The following is a 21248-nucleotide window of genomic DNA, read 5'->3' on the forward strand; positions in this document are numbered from 1 at the left end:
TTCGCTTTGGAGCCCTGAAGATGAATCATATAGTTTAAAGAAACAGAAAATATATTAAAAATATATTGTATAAAATATATTACATTATTTCCTACCCTGTATGACCCAAATATATTGTTTAAAATGTTGTAATCTTTTAGTAAAAGAAAACTGTTGTAATTACTATTTAAAAGATTTAAAAATTAAAATTTCTCTTGTTCTCTATTCCATATTTTTAACTATTTTTCATTGTTTTCGATCTTTTTATTATTCTTTCTTTTTTGATAAAATATCATTTTTGATATTTTTATTATTCTTTCTTTTTTGATAAAATATCAATTTGATTATAAAAATGAAAGAATAAGGTCATTTACAAATGGTGGAACTTAAAGAATATACAGCAGCAGAGTATAAACGATAAAAAAAGAGAACATAATCAGCACTGACCAATTCAGTCATAGATCGCTAGCTATCGTTGTAAGTGACCCTCAGACTTGTGTGCAGTATCATATTTGAGTGCGAGAATACGGTTACGTATGGTTCTATCAATCAGTCTACTCATATGCTCTGTTCCCATCCAACTAATTCGATGCCGACATGCATTTCTCTCCCTCCAGATTAGATACACTGTCACTTGGAAAGCCAAACGGATCAACACATAATCCATTCCTGAGAAGGTGTTACTCTGCAAGAAAGTCATAGTATCATTCCAGTCCGGCGTTGTACCGTTGCCTAAAGTCGGCTGGAACCAAGTCGCGCGTTTCGCGTCTCGACATCGATCGATGATACATGATGTACATTGATCGATCATAATCTTCAATCGTCGAGGCTTCTCTTCTGTATTGATCGACGGTACTGGGTGTGCAGCGATCAATTGCTTCTTCTGCATATCGACCTCTAATGGTCAGCTCAGATGAAATCTCTTTTAAGCTCCTAAATGTTCCATAATCATCACTTCACTCCAAGATACTCCTGAACCTGAAAACATACCTAATATGATAGAATATATAATATATAGATAGTAAAACACTTATATACCATGGATGAAAATGGATTAAATCTATGGTATATCAAACATCAAATCGTACACACTTCTCGGTAGTAGGGTGAAGCTTGACAAAACCACATGTTGCACCAGCCAAACACTTGAGCCCCTTGTAGAAAAAAAGATGATTTGGCACTCCTTTAAGATCCACCCACATTGGCATACCAGACAGATCCGGAGCCGCTGAGAGGATGTAGCAGGTGACCACTCGTTGACCACTAGTGGGACATCTGAGATATGCTAGTACTTCCGCCGAAGAACCCTCGAACGGGTCTATGGATTTTCCACACGAAATAGGACCATATTCTTGTCGATGAAGTTTACGTCAATATTCTGCTTGGAGCCCGGGGAATTCCATAGACGATTGATTGTAGCGTGAACGGAACCCACATGAGGAGCGTCGCCAATGAAATATCCCACCACGAAACTCTTCCAGAGAAGATTCGGATCAGTAAGGATCGCCGATGGAATCTAGATTGAGGCCTCACCATCAACGATTTCAATCGTTCCTCTCTCCAAATTAGAGTCGTCGTCAGGAGGAGGTTTCCGCCAGGGTGAATCGTCGAGACCCGCCGCCAGGAGAGGAGAGCCTCGCGATTCGAGTCGCTGTTGCCTTCGTCGCTTAGGGTAGCTTTTTTTATATAGTGTCAGAGCAATAACTTCTTTTTTGTCTCTTCCACATCAATTTATTTTACTTTATATTTTCTAGACTTGGCCGTAGAAAACTCAAGACAAGTAGTTATTGCTATAAAAATATTATGTAGATGCACTTTTTTTAATAGTTTCATTGATTATATAAAATTTAAATACTTTATTTTCTTTTTATTACTTACTAATGTTTAGATTTGTGGAAAAATTAGTTTTGTAGTTTTCTAAACAACCCATTAATTATTAAGTTATCTATCTAATCACAATTCAACTAATATAAATAAATTATATAATATAAAAGTATTATATAACATAAGAAATTAATAAATTTTACGTTCAAAACCTAAAACAGCATCCAATTTGAAATAAATAGTTTTCTCTAAATCGTTACTTATTAAAAATTTAAGAAAGTAACGTTTCAAACTACAATCACGTTCTTCCGCACGCATCCGCACGCATCCGCATCTGTATCCACGTTCACTGTATTTATACCAGTTTTTGGTAAATGAACTCTTCTTTACTTATGGATAGATTTTGCCCGGAAAAATAAATAATACTTGTATATGTACACCCGTAACCTCTTCCTTCCTTCCATAAATTCTTGTTGCGTGGACTTCATAGATAACTTTGTGAAAATTTCTCTTACACGTGACCGGTTTTTCTTTTAAACTTTCTTTAAACTTTTTGTAGTTGTTAAACTACTTTTTTTTTTCAAAAAAAGGGCATTCTTGTAGTTGTTAAACTTAACTCCTAACAGTGGACACTTCTAGATCTTGATTGTTTACCACTTTACCTGATTTTTAGATTTTAAATTTTAACTTTTGGTTTTTAGATTTTAGCTTTTAGTTTAAAATTTTAGATTTGTGTTTTCTGTAGCTTTCTAGTTTTTAGAAAAACTTGAATGGTAATTTAATATTTAACTTTTGAGTATATTTAAGTTATTATTTCATTTTAAATTAAAACTTAATGAAAGTATTTGTTAATAATAAAATAATGTTTACTAGGAAAATAATAAATAAAAAAATTACCACATTAAATAACATCTATTTATTTTTCTTAATTTTTTTAAAAAAATATATATCTTAAATCCCACTAAATGCATTTTTATATCAAAGTCCTTCCATGTATTTCATGTAAATAAAATATTATAAAATATCAATTGCTAGATTTTAAATTACTATTGATTTTAGACATATCAAATAGTGCACAATTAATATTTATTTTTTTGTTTAAACAAATAAAATCATTTATATATTTATAAAACTATGGTAAAAGTGTAAAATTGATCTTTTTCAAATATTGAAAATAATAATTAATAGCTAGATTTTTAAATAAAAAAAGTTTACAGTGTATAAATGGTAATAACTAACAAACTGAATTAATTTTTCATAATTTTTATTGTACATTTTTAAATATATGAAATAAAATTATCTTAAAAAAACTCTAAATTATCATTTGTGAAGAAATTATTATTTATGAGATTTTTTCATGTGTTTTATAAAACAGTAGATGTAATTATTATTATATATGTATATATATTTTTTTGTTTATTTACATATAATATAATATAATACTACTTGAGTTAATGGTGAAATTTATATGAATTAGTTGGGGATATTGAAGTTTGAAAATATATTTACTGGGTCAAAGAATGATTTTAACTAATTGTTAATATCAGCTCCCCTTGCGTAACCAGAGAGCAGTTATTTAAAAAGAGAGTGGTAAGCTCATACAAAGCCTATACCGTAAAACCAACTCCAAAATAGTTGAATGAAAGAAAGAAATTAACATGGACTGAGATTCTTTCCCCCCTTATAGTGGTGAACCTATTTCATTGGATGTTACAGTGGAGAAATCCTGTACCAGAGAGCAAGCAGTGAGTCTCCGCTTTTATTTCAACTCTCAAACAACTAATATTAATTACCTCTTTTCCATACAATAACAGCTGTCTTTCTTTGCATACACGGTTACCATCTTCATTTGTGAAGGTGTATGTATACAGAGGACTATTATAAAGAGCTCCTCCCTCAGAGAAGTTCCCACCCTAAACCCTAAAACGAACATATCAAAAGTAGTTGAAAAGGAGAGATACTTTAATATGGTAGAGGTTTATGAATTCTGGACTATAATAGTTACACTCGTAGTGGTAAAGCTATGTCATTGGATCTATAAGTGGAGGAATCCAACAAGTAATGGAAAACTTCCTCCAGGATCAATGGGTTTCCCAATCATCGGAGAGACGTTGGAGTTCATGAAGCCTCATGATGCTTTTCAGTTGCCAACATTCTTGACGAAGAAAATCCTCAGGTTATTTAACTTATTATTGTAGCAATAAACATACTGCCTTCTCTTCATTACTCCTAGATTACAAAGCGTTTTTCCTTCTTCTTTTTTTCTTACAAATAAAATACTAGACATGGACCAGTGTTTCGGACAAGCTTATTTGGAGCCAGAGTTATTATATCAACTGATATTGGATTGAACATGGAGATAGCAAAGACTAATCATGTTCCTGGTGCGCCTAAGAGCTTAGCGCGATTTTTTGGGGAAAACAACTTGTTTGTAAAGAGTAAGGAGTCCCATAAGCATGTTCGGAACTTGACATCCCAGTTCCTAGGTTCACAAGGTTTGAGATTGAGGATGATACAAGACATTGATTCTTTGGCTCGCACACACATGGAGTTAGGAGCTAAGAATGGTGGTCTTGATATCAAGGAAACATCAAGCAAGGTAAAAAGATCTCGTCCATTTGGAGCTGTATGTAAAATAACATCAACTAGATTAGTTAAGATGGATCATCACATGTTATAAATATCTTCAATTATTACAGATCTTAATTGAATGTCTTGCGAAGAAAGTTATGGGTGATATGGAACCCCATGCAGCAAAAGAACTAACACAATGTTGGGGAGGTTTTCCTAGAGGGTGGTTTCGTTTCTCATGGAGCATTCCTGGGAATGGTGTCTATAGAATGTTGAAGGTACGTGTTTTCTTGGTTCATATAATCTTTGATAGCTCTATATATGGAAAATGAATCGAGGGCGATGTTGTTTTATATAACAGGCAAGAAACCAGATGATGAATTTACTAAAAGAGACTGTGTTGAAGAAGAGAGCATCAGGAGAGGAGCTTGGGGAGTTTTTCAAGATCATATTTGGGGAAACAGAAGGAGGATCGAAAAAGATGAGCATAGAGAATGCGATTGAATACATATTTACTTTCTTTGTGATTGCTAACGAGACAACGCCAGGAGTCCTTGCAGCTACTGTAAAGCTCATAAACGACAACCCTAGAGTCAAGCAGGAGTTGCAAAGAGAGCATAAGCGAATTTTCCAGGATAAGACCGAGAAGGACGAGGCCGACCTAACATGGGAAGACTACAAATCAATGACTTTCACCCAGATGGTGAGTATGTGCTAAAATCAAACATCAAAACTTTACAAGAATACAAAAATGACATAAGTATATATATACTAGGTGATTTGTCCGTGCTCATGCACGAGCAGGGCCGGCTCAACATTCTTAAGGGCCCTAGGGCAAAAAAAAATTTTTACCCTCTAAAATTTATATACATATAATATTTAAAATATATATAAAATTTAATATGTAATATTTTTTATATATTTGTAATGAAAATAAAACTATATACATATCAAATAATTCTGGGCCCTTTTTATTTTGATTTATTATATTTATAATTTTTTTATATATAAAAATATAGATTTATAAAAAAATTGGGCCCCTTAATTGTTATTATACGGGGGGACACGGGCTTGGGCCCGGGGCGGTCGCACCGCTTGTCCCCCCCACTGAGCCGGCCCTGTGCACGAGTATAAATATTTATAAAATAAATATATTATAATAATTGATTGTTATTTATATTTAATTCTAAGTAAATTTAAAATATGTATGCATAATTTATATTAATAATATAATATCACTTTAATTAGATATATGATTTTAAATATGTTATATCTAGTCAATTTTATTGTTTTTATAGTCGATTTTGTTATCATTTGGATATATTAGATTGCATCTATTTCTATGAATTTAATTTTATTTATCGTTTAAATGTGCATGAAGTTTCATAATATTTACCAAATTATATGTTGATTTGTTTCTACAAAAATCAGAAAATAAAGCAATGATCAATATGAAGTTACATACATAAGTAACTAATACATTTTTGGAAGCTCATTAACACACATTAATATTTACAATAATTAAAATATTTTTATAAATTCTAAATAATTTTATGCCTTAGATTTATTAAATGGTCAACTGAATTTTATTTTAAATAATCTTAAAATGAGATTCAGATTTGCTTTGGTATTTTAATGATAGTCATATTAAGTTCCACAAACATAAAAACATAAAATTTAAAAGAAAATTTAATATTATGAAAACATATAATTTTAATAATGATAAAATATAATATATCTATCTCGTTAAAGTATATAGTGTTATGTTATTTTAAAATATTTTGTAATTATTTGACCAAAAGATATTTGTTGTTAATTTTTTTTATTTTTAATATCTCTTAAAAATAAGCAGTTTAAAAAAAATTGTGTGATTGTATTTTAAAAATCATATTATATAAGTAAAATATAATTTATAGATTTTTACTGTAAATAAAAGATAATATATTCAACTAAATATATGAAAAATAAATAAACCATTTCAATAATAATAATTATAAACTATTTTTAATCAATTAAACATATTTCAGTTTATTTATTTTATGTAATCATCTAAGAGAATAGATAGATATAAAAAAAAATATTTCTATTACTTTGAAAATATATATTTTTGTATTGCTGAAAATTATGTTTTAAAAGAAATAATATTTCTTTTTCTAATATCAAGATTATGTGTATGAATCTTGTTTTATGAAATCACATTATATGCAAAAATATATTTTCATCTAAGAAAATATAGATATAAAGAAATATTTTATTATTTCAAAAGTATGAATATTTCTATTTTGTGAACTTTCCTTTTTAATGAAATAATATTATATATACATATATTTCCGTTTTAATTTTTTTTTAACTTTATAAATCTTTCCTTTTTATTACATATGTTATTTGGAAAATTTGAATAAGGAAACTAAATAAAAAATTCAATAATACTATTTAAATATATTATTTTTAATTTATTAAAGTATCAGTGTAATTAACCATCATGATCATGGTGTAAATAACATATGTAATAAAAAGGAAAGATTTATAAAGTTAAAAAAAAAATTAAAACGTGAGCGTGATACATAAGAAATTGACTTCTCAAATAATAGTATAGAGATATATATAGTGGTTTATATATAGATATATATGAGTCTCATATCATTCTATGTATAATTACTCAGACTCAATCCATTAAAATGCATATTATTACAAAATCATGCATGTGTCAGTTCATTCAACGCCAATAGTTTAGTTGAAATCCTATGAATCTTGACATAAATAGCATTCCATAGAAACATGATATTTTTGTGTCAGGTGATAAATGAGTCTCTAAGGATCACAAGCACGGTGCCTACAATGCTTAGAATCGTTGAACACGAAACACATGTTGGTGATTACACAATTCCAGCTGGCTGGATTTTCATGGGCTTTCCTAGTGTCCATTTTAATCCAGAAAAGTATGAGGACCCCTTAGCATTTAATCCATGGCGTTGGGAGGTGATTTTCATTTATTCTTCATCCACTACTTCCTTTCCCCCAAGTTAAATTCTACTTAACCGATTTATAAACTAAATTTTCAGGGAAAAGACTTAGGTGTGATTCTCTCGAGGACTTACATGCCTTTTGGCGCTGGTTCTAGACTGTGTTTAGGAGCTGAGTTTGCTAAGATGCAGATGGCCATTTTTATCCATCATTTGTGTAGATACACGTTCGTTTTTTATCACCTAATGACTCATGTTTCAATTTTTTCTGTAGTTAAAGTTTTTACTGACATATTACCTATGGTTTGAAGGTGGTCAATGAAGACAGAGACTAAAGTACTTCGGAGGTTTATACTTATGTTTCCACGTGGATCTGATGTTCAAATCTCTGAAGACACTGAAGTGGATAATTCTGCTGTCTACTAGGTGGTTATATCCCATTTGAGGTCGTTGGTTTGAAGCCCAAAATATAGTAGTGGTACAAATATATATTTATATATATACCAGTATTGTAATAGGTATCCGTTATTATGTTGTGTGTTTTTGTATGTTTCTTTTGAATTGAATAAGAAGGTAAGCTAACCTCGGTCTCTTAGCCGGAATTCTTAGCTCATGATTTGATATATTTTTTTTTTACATTTTTCGGCTAAAAAACGACTCTTATATCTCTTATTTAAGAGACGGTTCTTAACTTTTTTCAATTAAAATATAAAAAAAACTAAGAACCGTCTCTTATTCGAAGCTAAAAGCCTCAATTAAGAGACCATGATTAATAATGGTCTTGTGTGAACAGGAATGCCTTTCCAAACAATTATGAATATATGCTTTCATCATCAGAGGATGTGGATTTAGGATTTAGTAAGGGTTTTACTTATTTTGATTAGGAACTTAAATTTTAAATTAAAACATTATATGATCTAATCGCTTTTGTATTTAAATGTTGTATTTGGATGAAAATGTTTAAATATTGTTATTTTGAATATTTTTCATCTGGATGCTGCATATGGCTAAAACATCAAATGCATTACAATTCTTAATATATATACTCATTTAGTTGGGGGTTGAAAAGACTGGTGAAGGAAATGATGGAGAAACTCTACTCAATATATCTTGATGCAGATGATGCAATAGATTCTATAAGCAAAACAATGTATGGAGATGCTAGCAAAAGTTTTATTGCGGGTAAATGAAACTTGTTACAACTCTGTTTTTTCAGGATCTACCACGATAGGTTTTGAGTTTTGTATAATTAGGTCATGGGCGATGACTCATTGTTGTTGCAGTGGACGAACTTGAAGCATTGGTTAATGGACTCTTTGACTGACATAAACCTGAGCCTGATTATTAAATGCTCAGTTTGTCACAAGGCAGTGAGTTCTTTTATAAATTTTTGTTTTTTCTTAACACAATTATAAATTCTTGTTTTTTTTAAAAAAATTTGCAAGCAACAGATTGTTGTACTTCTAAAGTGTTTGCTTTACTGAGAATTTCCATTATAGAAAATGAAGATTGAGAAAAGGCTGAATAGGTTGTTTTTCATCCGCAATGAAAAGGCTTTTAAAGCCTTTGGGCCATGTAAGATTGAAATCGTTACTAAAACAATTCTAACGACGTCGTCCCCAAAGACAAGAAAGGAAGCTTGACGGTTGGAGAAAGGAATATATTCCGATTCCGAAGAATATAAATATATATCAAAACAGACGAAACAAAACAAAAAAAAAATCAAAAAGAAAAACCTAAACAAAATATCAAATCAAACGATGGAAGAAAACAAGACGACGGAGATGAACGAGAATCTGATCACCTCCTTCCTCGAGATCACATCTTCATCACGTGAAGAAGCTGCTTTCTTCCTCGAAAGCCACCGTTGGGATCTCGACGCCGCCGTCTCCACCTTCCTCGACACCGACGCCACAGCCGCCGCCGCCGCCAACGATCTCCCAGCTGGTCCAAACCCTAGTTTACCTCCTCATTCGATCCCCGCCGCGTCTCCTCACTCTCCGGATTACTCTCCGTCTGAATCCTCCCCTTCTCGCTCGCGATCTCCCTCTCCTCCTTCCCGCGACGCTCCCTACCGTCTCCGATCGAAAGCCGCCGCCGTCTCCGCGAATCAAGGAGCTGGTGGTAATCCATCGGGAAGCCGGAATACTAGGAGCCGTCAGCAAGCTGGGAACATCCGTACGTTCGCCGATCTGAACCGTTCCCCCGCCGACGGCGCGGATAGTGATTCCGACGAAGGGCAAGAGTACTATACTGGTGGACAGAGGAGGTAGATCCAATCATGTTTATATAGTGAATGATCATAAACTGAGTAATGTGGAATCTTGATGGAGAATTGTGCTATTGATTGTTTGTGTTCAGCTTCTCTTTAGCTAATGGATTTGTTTTTTTTTGGATTGGGCCTTGTGTTTAGTGGGATGATGGTACAAGATCCTACTAAGAAAGCAAAAGATGTTGATGCACTCTTTGAGCAAGCTAGGCTTTCAGCTGTTGACAGACCTGTTGAGCCATCGAGATCAGCTTCTACAAGCTTCACTGGAGCTTCTAGGATGTTATCTGGTGAGCCTGTTCCCTCTGCTGCTGCTCCTCAGCAGCAGCAGCAAGACCAGCCCCAGTTGGTTATGCACACCATTACTTTCTGGAGGAACGGTTTCACCGTTGATGATGGTCCTTTAAGGAGTTTTGAGGACCCTCAAAACGCTGCCTTTATGGAGGTATTGACCCAAAATGTTCTCTCTTTCAAGGTTGACATAGGAATCCTTATCATATTGTTTATGTATTTGCAGAGCATTGCGAGCTCAGAGTGCCCTCGTGAACTTGAACCAGTAGATAGGAATATCCGTGTTCATGTTGATCTCGTCAGGCGTGACGACAACTACATAGTAACTCTCATTCCCTGTTCTCACTATAATACTCTGTACTCAACTTGTCAAGGATTCTTATTCTGTATCTCTCGACACGCAGGAGCCACCAAAGCCGAAAAACTCATTCCAAGGTGTGGGAAGAACGCTAGGAGCGAGCGGATCCGGATCCGGATCAGCTGCGGCAGAACCACAAGCTCCACCCGCGCAAATGAACACCGCGCCAGTACCATCAGTAGGGCTAGTTGTGGACCAAGCAGCACCAACAACTTCGATCCAGCTAAGATTGGCAGACGGAACACGCCTTGTATCGAGGTTCAACAACCACCACACGGTGAGAGACGTGCGTGGGTTCATCGACGCTTCGAGACCCGGTGGGTCCAGAGAGTACCAGTTGCTAACCATGGGGTTCCCTCCTAAACAGTTGACAGAATTGGACCAAACCATCGAGCAAGCTGGTATAGCTAACTCGGTCGTCATCCAGAAGTTCTAGGCTTTTTATTCAGATTCAAAGACCCATTCAGTTTATGTATTTCTTTATCAATGACTCAACTATTTGGTCAACGTTAGGATTTGGATAATTTGAGAGAATCATCAGAATCTCTTTTTTTTTTTTTTTAAATTCACTCTGCAAAATCAATCTCTTAGGCTTCTACAGTTTATATTCCAAAGTTTGAATAATAAAAAAACTCAATAATTCAATTTGAAATGGTGACTCAACTACCGTTTCGGTTTAGGCTTATTTTATAGTCGTATAAAAAGAAAAGAATAAAGCAATTATATGAGTTTGGGACTCGTGAATTGACGAATAGACCAGTTGCAGCTTAACCTCCACACACATAAACGCTTCCTGAAAATCAAGGTCAAAACGGTAAATAGACACAACTGCTCATCTGTCGATTCTCATTTTTCTTGTTATCTTCAAAAAACTTTATATTTTTGTAAATTAAAATTAGTTTTCTCTGTTAATCGAAATCCAAAAGAACGACAGAGATTTTTCACTAACGGAAGAAGGGAGAGAGATAGCGAGAGTCGAGAGGGATCTATTTTTTGTTTCATTACAACCTTTTAATCTTCATGTAGTGTTCTGTACCTTCCCAGATTAAATTCTGTTAGCTGCTGTGCTTCGTTGCCGTGTCCCCTGCGTTCTCTCTCTCTCTAGCTCGATTCAGGTTGAAAGAGAAAATTAGAGCTGCCTGTAGTTTATCACAAGATCCTAATCTTGCTCTCATTTCTTAGGGTTTTGAAATGGCCAGATCTCTCTCTACTCATCTCCCTAATTGTAAGCTCTCCCAAGTTTACTTCTTTTTCCTTCTTTCAATCTTCAATTCAAATTCGCTAGTTTCCGCTTCCTGACTTTTCAATTTTTTGATTCGTATGGTGTATGCAGGACTGTTTAAAGATTAGTTTTTTTTTCCCAATTAGAAACAGTAACATGACGAGTTTAACTGGTTTACACGACACAAGTGATTCTTAAGCAAAACAAGGAGAGGCTTCTGTTCCTTTTTTTTTTTGGTAGAGATATGATCAAGCAGATATTTGGGAAACTACCCAAAAAAACTTCCAAATCATCATCCCATCCAAACGGAGAAGGCGGCGGCGTTAATCCACATCACACCCCTCCTCCAACCTCAAACAGACCCAATGGCGTTTACGAGCCTCTCCCTAGCTTCAGAGACGTCCCCGCCTCCGAGAAACCCACTCTCTTCATCAAGAAACTCACCATGTGCTGCGTCCTCTTCGACTTCACCGACCCTTCCAAGAACCTCCGAGAGAAAGAGACCAAAAGACAGACTCTACTCGACCTCGTCGACTACATCGCCACCGTCCCCACAAAGTTCACCGACGCCGCGATGCAGGAGATCGCAAAACTCGCCGCTATCAACCTCTTCAGAACGTTTCCCACTGCAGCCAACCACGAGAGCAAAGTCTTGGAAACGCTTGATGGTAATGACGACGAGGAGCTTGCTTTAGAGCCAGCCTGGCCTCATCTCCAGCTCGTCTACGAGCTTCTCCTCAGATTCGTCGCCTCCTCCATGACTGACGCCAAGCTTGCGAAGCGATACGTGGACCACTCCTTCGTCTTGAAGCTCTTGGAGCTCTTTGACTCCGTGGACCAGAGAGAAAGAGAGTATCTGAAAACCATCCTCCACCGGATCTACGGCAAGTTCATGGTGCATCGGCCTTTCATCAGGAAGGCCATCAACAACATCTTCTACAGGTTTGTATTCGAGACCGAGAGGCATAACGGTATTGCTGAGTTGCTTGAGATTCTTGGGAGTATAATCAACGGTTTCGCTTTGCCGTTGAAAGAGGAGCATAAGCTTTTCTTAGTCAGGGCTTTGATGCCGCTTCATAGGCCTAAGTGTGCTGCTGCGTATCATCAGCAGCTTTGTTATTGTATTGTTCAGTTTGTTGAGAAAGACTCCAAGCTTGCTGATACGGTCGTTAGAGGGCTGCTAAGGTATTGGCCTGTGACTAATAGTTCTAAGGAAGTTATGTTTCTTGGGGAGTTGGAGGAAGTCTTGGAAGGTACTCAAGCAGCTGAGTTTCAAAGGTGTATGGTTCCTTTGTTCCGTCGAATCGCTAAATGCCTCAACAGCTCACATTTTCAGGTGCGGTTTTGAGTTTGTAACTCAATGTTACTTCAGTGACTTGTTAGATTCATTGTTGTTTATTTCTTGTTAGGTGGCTGAAAGAGCTTTGTTTCTGTGGAACAACGATCACATAAGGAACCTGATTACTCAAAACCTTAAAGTGATAATGCCAATCGTGTTCCCGGCTATGGAAAGAAACATGTGTAGCCATTGGAACCAGACGGTGAAGAATCTGACTTTGAATGTGAGGAAAGTATTGGCGGAGACAGACCAAGCTCTGTTTGATGAATGCTTAGCCAAGTTTCAAGAAGATGAAGCGAGTAAAGCCGAGGTGGCAGCCAAACGAGAAGCAACGTGGAAGCTTTTGGAAGACTTGGCGGCTTCTAAAACCGTAAGCAGCGAGGCAGTGCTGGTCACAAGGTTTACATCTTCGGTTACTATCACTACCTCAGGGAAAGCTTCTGGTAGTTGAACACTCTTTCTACTTCTTTGTTTATCAACAATGCTTTCAAAAGATCAAGTAGAGTTGAATCGAAGGCTGGATTCAGGGGTTGTTAAATTGTTTGTTGATTCTGATCTCTTTTAATATTGTCAGCTCTTAGAGGTGAAAGACCAATGTCTTGTAAGAAAAATATGGTTCTATAGATTATAGTTCTTGAGAGGAATTTTATTTGTATTGTATTGTGGAATGAAAGTGATCTTTAACTGTTTTGGTAAAAAAAAAATACATATGGAATCGTATAAACAGTAGCGATTTTATAAAACTTATTCGAAATTATTATTTCTTTGTTCTTAGCCAATGAATGAGTGGTGTTCAATGACAATTGTCAAAGGAGACACAACAAGCCAACTTTAGTTTTACAAAGTCAAAGTCAACTTGTTTATTTGTTTCCATCTCAAAGTTGTAACCTGTTGGCATGACGTTTATTCAAAGATTCCTTGTTTGCTAAAAGGACTTCTAAATTAACCCAATTTGCAAATACTATATTTCTTTTTCTTGTTCTTATATATTGCAAGGTTCAACATGTCTTAATTTTTTTTTTGCTAAAATTTGGTGAAGGTTCAACATGTCCCAAATTTTATTTAAAAGATAATAAATCTAAACAAAGTTTTTAGATATGTCAAGTATATTCATTATCTTTTACCAAATCAAACTTAGGCGCAATATTTTTGTAGCTACTTAAATAAGTTTACTTTAAGATGATACAATTTCATTATTTTATTCTTTTCACTATACTCTTTATGAAAAAAATTAAAATATATAAAGTTTTTTATTTTTGTTTCGTGGACATCAGATAATATTTATTTTAAATAAAGGAAATTTATGACATTGTCACGTTATTCTTTTTTAGTTCTTAGAAGTCGTAAATAACTTAAAATAATTATTGAGAATCTACTACTATTTATAATAGATATCATGAAATTGAATAACGATTTCCGTTTTTCCACGCTGATTGAATAATGAACAACTATATAAACAATATTGGAAAAAAAATATAACAAATATATAAAAGGGGTCAAAGAAACTTATTACGTACCCACGAAGAACAAGAACGAAAACAAACACCAAAATCGGAAAAAGACCGATCTTCTCCCTCTTCTCCCTATGGAAACGCAACTCTCAAACGCAGACGCTGATTCCCTCCAGCGACTCCTAAATTTGAGCCTCGGAGCTAAAGAAAACACCGCCAAAATCGTCAACGGATCACGATCCGCAAACTCCACCAATCCACAGTACCAGCCTTTGGACATCGAGTTCGTGGAGAAGATCTTGAACTACAAGTTCAAAGACAAGAGTTTGCTGCTGCAAGCGTTCACAGACGCTACGTTTGATGAAAACTGCGTTTCGTATGAACGCCTAGAGTTCTTAGGAGACACAGTCCTAAATATGGTTATAACCAAATATTTATATAATCGCTACGGAGATTGTTCCCCAGGTTTGTTGACCAATCTTCGAGCGGTCAACGTTGATACAGAGAAACTTGCCAGAGTCGCTGTAAAACATAACCTCCATCGCTGCCTCCGTCATAAGAAACCCTTGCTTGAGGACCAAGTAAGTTTCTTTCTTAAAACCCTAGTCATCGTTAGTTTTTCCTATTTGCTCTTTAAATTTCATTTATTACCTTCTGATCTTGCTAAACTACTATTGGTTGGTTGAATGATTAGGGATAAATAGTAAGTCCACGTCAATTATGTTCTAGACACGAGAATATGGTCTTCCATGGCGTCCATGTACTTGTCAATTTATCATTAATGAATTGTTTTCAAAATACTTTCACAAAGAATGTCATGTTGACACTTTTTATACTTATTAATGCAATTTATACTTATTAATTACCAATTTTGATTAATTACACCTATATAACCAATAATATTTTAAGTAAATAACACTTTTTATGCAGATTCTTTTTAACATCTGCATATCATTTATATTGACCAGAATGTTGTTCATGGAGAATTAGTATATTGCATCTAGAAACATAAAAGTGAAAGCGAACATCATAATTAGATATGAGTTGTTCTTTGGCAAAACTATCTCGTTCCTTACTCTAGATTCTAGGAATCCATTTGAATTTCCAAACTGCATATGAAGGGAGATCATGTGAAAGACTAATACATGCAGATTTTGGAATTTACAAAAGCAATGGAAACATATCCATTACACTCGCGTGGTCTATTGAAAGTCCCTAAATCTCTAGCAGACATAGTAGAGTCTACCATTGGAGCTCTATACACTGACTGTGACTCTTTTGAGACCGTGTGGAAGGTAATTTTGTATATGCATGATACCTTTCATAAGTATTCTTTAATTAGATTAATTATATACGATCTACTAATCGATGAATTTGTGTTTGATATTATTAACATACATAAGGTGGTAATGCCATTGTTGGAGCCGATAATATCTTTAGATAAACTGGAGAACCATCCAATGACAGAACTTCATGAGATGTGTCAGAAGAAGAATTTGAAATTGAGGTTCGACGACAGTACTTGGGAAGTTGATAAACGGGTTCTTGTCTTTATTGAGGATAAATTGGTTGGACGTGGACATCATCTTGCCAAGAAAGACAGTGCTAAAAATTGCGCTGCAAAAGATGCTCTCGACAATTTTTCCTATTTCTTTACAAAGATTTAATATAATTTATATAGTTTGTATGAAAAACTCTTTTTATCTTGAAAAGATTGTATTGTTTCTTTGTATTTGAATCAACGTGAATAAAAATAACAAGACTTTGGGCTACAAGCCCACCATGTCAAAATTTATCTAAAAATTATTAAAGGTAGCAATTGTTTGTTTGTGTTGGTTCATGGCCAATTAGTTAGTTTTTTTAAACAACACATGTTCAATTTCCTGAAGTGAATTTATAAACATGCAAGTGATAGGATTACCCAAGAAATAAACTGTTTCCTAATTATGTCTGAAGCCCTATATTCCCCCGAGTCCATTTGCTACATATATATGCTAGCATACATTGAAATGAGTCTCGAAGAGTGACAACAAAGGAGAAACATAAAACTCCCTTAGAAAGGCCCATAAGTATTGTTACGATATATAGCTTTGCCGATTAAAATCTATGTTTGATATATAGCTTGTATCTAGGACCGGCACTGTATGGTATATATCGGCTGTTGGCTGTTGCGGTGAAGAATTTGATGGAATCAAGTGACGCTTTTATCTCATCTATGCTATCTGCTTTATTCTCCAATCCTCATTTGCAACATTTACTCAAAACTCCCTTCGGATGTTTCAGATAGCTGAGGAGCAGCGGTTTGTGCTCAAACACAACAGTCAAGAGACCCTCTAACCGAGTGGGCTGCGGTGCCATGTGACCTCTACTATGGTCTATGGTTATATGGCATTGGCCATATGTCAACCTTAAGATTAGTAGGAACATTGTACACATCGCATACTTCTTCTTCATGATCCCAATAGAATCTGTAAAATCACTCATACAGCATCCAGGGGATAGAGAAGGCTTTACCTTTCTTGAAGCCTTATAGAAGTCTATGTCCATGTCTATCTTTATGAATACATAACTTTGTTATGTTTCGTTGATAGAACCGCTTACGTTTTTTGTGGGTCTTTATGAACCTCTTACATCATCCAAGGCTTCCTTCCTGGGATCGCTTTGAAAACCTTTCTACTTTTCCTCCCAAGAATATTGATGCAAACAGATTCTAAATGTTCCAGTTCATCAATGTTTTCCTTGGAAGCATAGTCACCGGGGATGCTTTTCACAGCTCAACAACTTCCTTTAGTGGGCCTAGTGGGCCCATACTTGTAAATCCGTGATATATACTTAAGAGCGATTACCAAGTCGAATTCACGTGTTGAATACGTGAGGAGAACTATATCTCCCTATGATCATCATCCCGGAACACTCATCTCTCAGCAGCTGTTACGAGGATCAAACTACGATGAGTGGTCTGTTAATATGCGATTGGCTCTTCAAGCCCAAATGAAAGTTGGCTTCGCATATGACTCCATCCGCATCCGGAGCAGTATTCGGAATACTATGAAGATTGTTGAGCAAACAGTGCGTTTGTGATACCGTGGATTAAACTCACAATAGCGGAGACACTACGCTCCACCATACCACACAGTAATGATGCACACGAGCTGTGGCTCTATGTACAATGATGTTTCTGGCTATGAAGCATGGGGACGGGTATTTAGTTTCAGTATTGTCTAATTTTAGGCAGCTATATGATATGATTTTTATGTTTATTACTAATATATGTGCCTTACCCGTATCTGTAAGTTTTTGGTTTTGCTCCCGTCCCCGTATCCGTCTCTGTGCAACATAGGTTTCTGGTGAAGAACGGACAGCATGTAAAACGTCTCAAAACAGAGCTTGTGAACTGCTGTCAGAAAGGCATGGTGATTGAGGCATACTAGGGGAAAAGTTTTGGTCGAGTTTATCAGACTCTCAACGAGCTAAAACACCAGCAGAAATACAAAAGGAACGTGAAGAGAATAAGCTGATCCATCAGTTTCTTATGGGCTTAGATATATATCTGTTTTTGGAGCAGTAGTGAAATCAATTTTTCTCTCTCTCTCTCTCTCGTGATCAACTACCTACTCTTGATGAAGCATATAATGTTTTTACTCAGGAAGAAGAATCAAAGCTAGCTGCCCGAATGAATGAAGAAAAATTGAGGGACAGATGAAGCATATAGTATGGCATATTAGTATAGTTATATGTAAATTATATAATACAATTGATAATATATATCCATAATTTATTTTTTTTGTATGATCTTAATACCCAAATGTTTTAATTTAATATTTAAGTTGTTTTTTTTATTAAATAATTTGGCAGATTAAAATTTCTCTAAAATAAAATTTTACAATACAATGTGTAAATTAAAATTCATTGGTGTATTTGGCAGATTTCTATGCTAAATCCTAATTATTACTTTTCTTAAATTTATTTTAGAGATATTATCACAATTTTAATTTTTTTAATAACCATCTTAATAATTAAATAAAATTGGAAAACGTTCTATTTAAAACTATATTACTGAAAATATTATTTATATTTCAAAAAATCAGATTTCTAATCATATAAAATAAAATTTTAAAAAATGTTATAAGAATAGATATAGTTACGATTTGTAGTATACATCCGAATTAAACAAAACCTTAAGATATCCAAATCAAACCAAAGTAAATAAGTTTTAGTATGTAGTTATTTCTTATAAATCGAAATACTAAGAAAACCAAAGAAAATGAATCGAAATTCAAATTAAACACCCTTAGTTTTTAATGGTTCTTACAATAACTGTTTTTTAATAGAGAAGATAATGTAAGGTACATGGATTGATTAATGTTAGAAAGTTGCTATGATGGTCCACTGTCGTTTTCGGACGTATTGTAAAAGATATAGAGTACCTCGTGGCCATCTTGGTGTGAGTACAAATGCGTCAGTATATAGAGTCAAGTCAATTACTGACTTGGGACCATATGTTTTGTTTCCATGCTCTCTGTAGAAACGTTCTCAGACTTCTCCCTCAGTGAAAGCTTCTTGAGATCTTCATATGTTCATATACAAATCGTAGAATTATGTAGTTGAATCTTGAAAACCGAATTCTCTAACGAGAGAAAGTATTTTAATCTTACTGTAATTGCTGAAATGTGTACGTGTCGAGAAAACTAGCTAGTTCTCATATAAGGTTTTCTTGTGGTGATGTTTACGTCAATGACCTAAATATATATGTACAAAAGTTTGTAATTTATATCTTAATGACAAAGTAAATGCTAAGATACATATGAACACAATCGACACTAGGAGATATACACGAACATATGGAATATAGCTGTAACATCTCCTCCTCCCTCACTTTCAAGTTAAAGCATTGTTTTGCTAAGTTTCAAGTTAAAGCATGCATATCAGTATATCACAAATTTCCATCATATCAAGAAATGTCTCAATTCGCGATTTTTAAGAGATATCGCCCAGCTGAGACTGAGCAGAGATATGATGAGTTGTAATAGTTTTTGTTTTCATCATGCTTCTCATGTGTGAGCTTATATGTCTCTCGAGACTTAGTTGTAGTCCACCGGCTCTGTTTCTCCGGGATTACCTTAATCGCCAACCTTTGCATCAATTTTCTGATTTATATCATATCCTTTCAGTGAAAAAAGGTTTTGCAAAATGAAAAAAGATTGTTTGTTTCTTTCAGACATAAAATTGCGTAGTGTCCCGAGTATGTATGTTGACCCAATAATGAAGCGCTGTAGTAAACAGTGATAGGTGGTTAGAGTAAGGATAGACATGTGTTTCTTGATTCTTATTTCGAAGAAAGATATTTACGTTGTAACAACTTCCAAGTCGACACAGGTACACACACACACTGATCTTTTTCAATTGTCTCTTTCTGCAACGTAGCTATCACATATGTATCACATACATGTGATCGCTAATTTTTCACTGATTTTTTCTCTTTCTTTTAAAATTTGACCCACAATTTTCTTATCAACTTCAAGTCCCTTACTCATATAATGAAATCGCAGATGCATAGTTTTTGGAGCAAGCGAAGTTCTAGGCGGGCTTGTGTCGATGTCTCCGCTAGTTTCAAATATAATTATATGTTTGCGTTCATATGAAAAAATAAAATAAAAACTCACATTTTCGAAATAATTAAAATTACTATTTTACAATATATTCTTTACGTTTATATTTATCTTTTCTTTTCTTTTTTTCGACAACCGTTGATCCTTTCTTTCACATCATCAAGAACATCTTCAATCTCCGGTTGAATATTTAGCATGGTTTTCTAACGATTGAAAGAATAAAAGCGATTAAGAAAAAGCTAGAAAGAGGTTTTAACACATAAGTTTGAAAAGCTCAAAGAAAATTGTTTTAAAACAATATTTTCTAAAATATAGTTTATATTTTCTGTACATTTTTATTAAGTAATAATGATAAATTTTAAACTTTGATTATATTTTTATTTCATATTCCTAAAAATTATGAGAAATAGTTATTTCCAAAACTAAATATTTTGTAACTAAAATTATATATATTAATATGTGTGACAGCACCAAAACATAAATATTTTTGAAATATAACGAGTATTAATACAATTTCATTTATTTTAAAATAGCACAGTTAATCACATTTATTAAAAAGTTATTTTATTGTTTTGAGAAAAAAACATTATTTGTTATGATTGGAGATGCTATAAGAACAAAATAAAAAGCTAATTAAAATCTCATATATATTAATTGAGGAACATTTGAAAAGATGTCACCTCAATTTTGTAATAATTAAAAAAAAACTTTTTGCTTATGTGTCAATCAATTAGGTAGTTAATTAGTCATACATGTCAGTCTCATATTAAAATTGAAAAATATGTTGGTCCAATTCGATTTTTATATCTCACTAGAAACATTTAATACCAACTATATGATATGATATTAACTAAAAAAAGGTGACTATTTATTATATATTATTTCCTTAAATAAACTCTACGGAATTATCTAATGTGATTATGATATATATAGTAATTAATGATTTTAAATAATGAAGATTTGCTAATAATTTGTATGTTTTCTATCATTTTTGTTTAATTTTTTACTATTAAAATAAATTACACAATTACATTAATCATATATTAAAAATTTAGATTTTTTGTATATTTTGAATTTTTTTAAACGAGTATAAATTACTAAAACTTTTAAAAGTCTCACATAAACTTTTGTGATCAATGTTTAAATTATTTTCTATAATAAGATACAATGATAATAAAATTATATAAATAAATAATTTTATTTTAATAGGTGTTTATGTTAATATATATATATATATATATATATTTCATATCGTTTAAATTTAATTATATATCAAGAGCGGTCATTTGATTTATTTATTTATTCTAAAATGATTGTGAATAAACAAGAGCGGTCATTTGATTTATATGTGCAAGCAAATTTATTATATAAT

At 33.7% G+C, this 21248-nt stretch overlaps 4 protein-coding genes across 6 annotated transcripts; all 4 read left to right on the top strand.

Annotated features, from left to right (window-relative positions):
* The first annotated feature begins 2649 nt into the window (after positions 1–2649).
* Positions 2650–7929, top strand: LOC111197897 (cytochrome P450 708A2). Its single transcript, XM_013885820.3, has 7 exons — positions 2650–3979; positions 4087–4402; positions 4503–4652; positions 4736–5077; positions 7171–7353; positions 7437–7564; positions 7649–7929. The coding sequence occupies exons 1-7, from the start codon at positions 3771–3773 to the stop codon at positions 7761–7763; spliced, it is 1443 nt and encodes a 480-aa protein (XP_013741274.1). The 5' UTR covers positions 2650–3770; the 3' UTR covers positions 7764–7929.
* A 1089-nt stretch (positions 7930–9018) lies between these two features.
* On the top strand, positions 9019–10814 carry LOC106442470 (plant UBX domain-containing protein 5-like). Its single transcript, XM_022716737.2, has 4 exons — positions 9019–9606; positions 9751–10051; positions 10124–10219; positions 10302–10814. The coding sequence occupies exons 1-4, from the start codon at positions 9098–9100 to the stop codon at positions 10689–10691; spliced, it is 1296 nt and encodes a 431-aa protein (XP_022572458.1). The 5' UTR covers positions 9019–9097; the 3' UTR covers positions 10692–10814.
* Positions 10815–11108: 294 nt separating this feature from the next.
* On the top strand, positions 11109–13502 carry LOC111214244 (serine/threonine protein phosphatase 2A 59 kDa regulatory subunit B' gamma isoform-like). Of its 2 annotated transcripts, XM_022716736.2 has the most exons (4): positions 11109–11370; positions 11438–11480; positions 11589–12813; positions 12887–13502. In XM_022716736.2, the coding sequence occupies exons 3-4, from the start codon at positions 11722–11724 to the stop codon at positions 13265–13267; spliced, it is 1473 nt and encodes a 490-aa protein (XP_022572457.1). In that variant the 5' UTR covers positions 11109–11370; positions 11438–11480; positions 11589–11721; the 3' UTR covers positions 13268–13502. The 2 variants fall into 2 exon arrangements, with proteins under 2 accessions (XP_022572457.1, XP_048632731.1); XM_048776774.1 differs by having other exon boundaries at positions 11137–11480.
* An 85-nt stretch (positions 13503–13587) lies between these two features.
* LOC106440046 (ribonuclease 3-like protein 3) lies at positions 13588–18059 on the top strand. Of its 2 annotated transcripts, XM_048776776.1 has the most exons (3): positions 14259–14848; positions 15419–15562; positions 15671–18059. In XM_048776776.1, exons 1-3 carry the CDS (start codon positions 14402–14404, stop codon positions 15932–15934), a joined length of 855 nt encoding a protein of 284 aa, XP_048632733.1. In that variant the 5' UTR covers positions 14259–14401; the 3' UTR covers positions 15935–18059. The 2 variants fall into 2 exon arrangements, with proteins under 2 accessions (XP_048632732.1, XP_048632733.1); XM_048776775.1 differs by having other exon boundaries at positions 13588–14848; positions 15419–18059.
* The last annotated feature ends 3189 nt before the right edge of the window (positions 18060–21248 follow it).

The sequence above is a fragment of the Brassica napus genome, chromosome A3 (assembly GCF_020379485.1).
Source record: "Brassica napus cultivar Da-Ae chromosome A3, Da-Ae, whole genome shotgun sequence".
Taxonomy (NCBI): Eukaryota; Viridiplantae; Streptophyta; class Magnoliopsida; order Brassicales; family Brassicaceae; genus Brassica; species Brassica napus.

What these genes read in the sequence shown, in the direction of transcription:
- LOC111197897 (XM_013885820.3), top strand. Translation starts at nt 3,771, where the DNA reads ATGGTAGAGGTTTATGAATTCTGGACTATAATAGTTACACTCGTAGTG. An exon ending in GTGTCTATAGAATGTTGAAG is followed by an intron (nt 4,653 to 4,735) that starts GTACGTGTTTTC and finishes TTTATATAACAG; the next exon opens with GCAAGAAACCAGATGATGAA. An exon ending in TTAATCCATGGCGTTGGGAG is followed by an intron (nt 7,354 to 7,436) that starts GTGATTTTCATT and finishes CTAAATTTTCAG; the next exon opens with GGAAAAGACTTAGGTGTGAT.
- LOC111214244 (XM_022716736.2), top strand. Translation starts at nt 11,722, where the DNA reads ATGATCAAGCAGATATTTGGGAAACTACCCAAAAAAACTTCCAAATCA. An exon ending in TCAACAGCTCACATTTTCAG is followed by an intron (nt 12,814 to 12,886) that starts GTGCGGTTTTGA and finishes ATTTCTTGTTAG; the next exon opens with GTGGCTGAAAGAGCTTTGTT.
- LOC106442470 (XM_022716737.2), top strand. Translation starts at nt 9,098, where the DNA reads ATGGAAGAAAACAAGACGACGGAGATGAACGAGAATCTGATCACCTCC. An exon ending in AAAACGCTGCCTTTATGGAG is followed by an intron (nt 10,052 to 10,123) that starts GTATTGACCCAA and finishes ATGTATTTGCAG; the next exon opens with AGCATTGCGAGCTCAGAGTG. An exon ending in GGCGTGACGACAACTACATA is followed by an intron (nt 10,220 to 10,301) that starts GTAACTCTCATT and finishes CTCGACACGCAG; the next exon opens with GAGCCACCAAAGCCGAAAAA.
- LOC106440046 (XM_048776775.1), top strand. Translation starts at nt 14,402, where the DNA reads ATGGAAACGCAACTCTCAAACGCAGACGCTGATTCCCTCCAGCGACTC. An exon ending in AACCCTTGCTTGAGGACCAA is followed by an intron (nt 14,849 to 15,418) that starts GTAAGTTTCTTT and finishes TAATACATGCAG; the next exon opens with ATTTTGGAATTTACAAAAGC.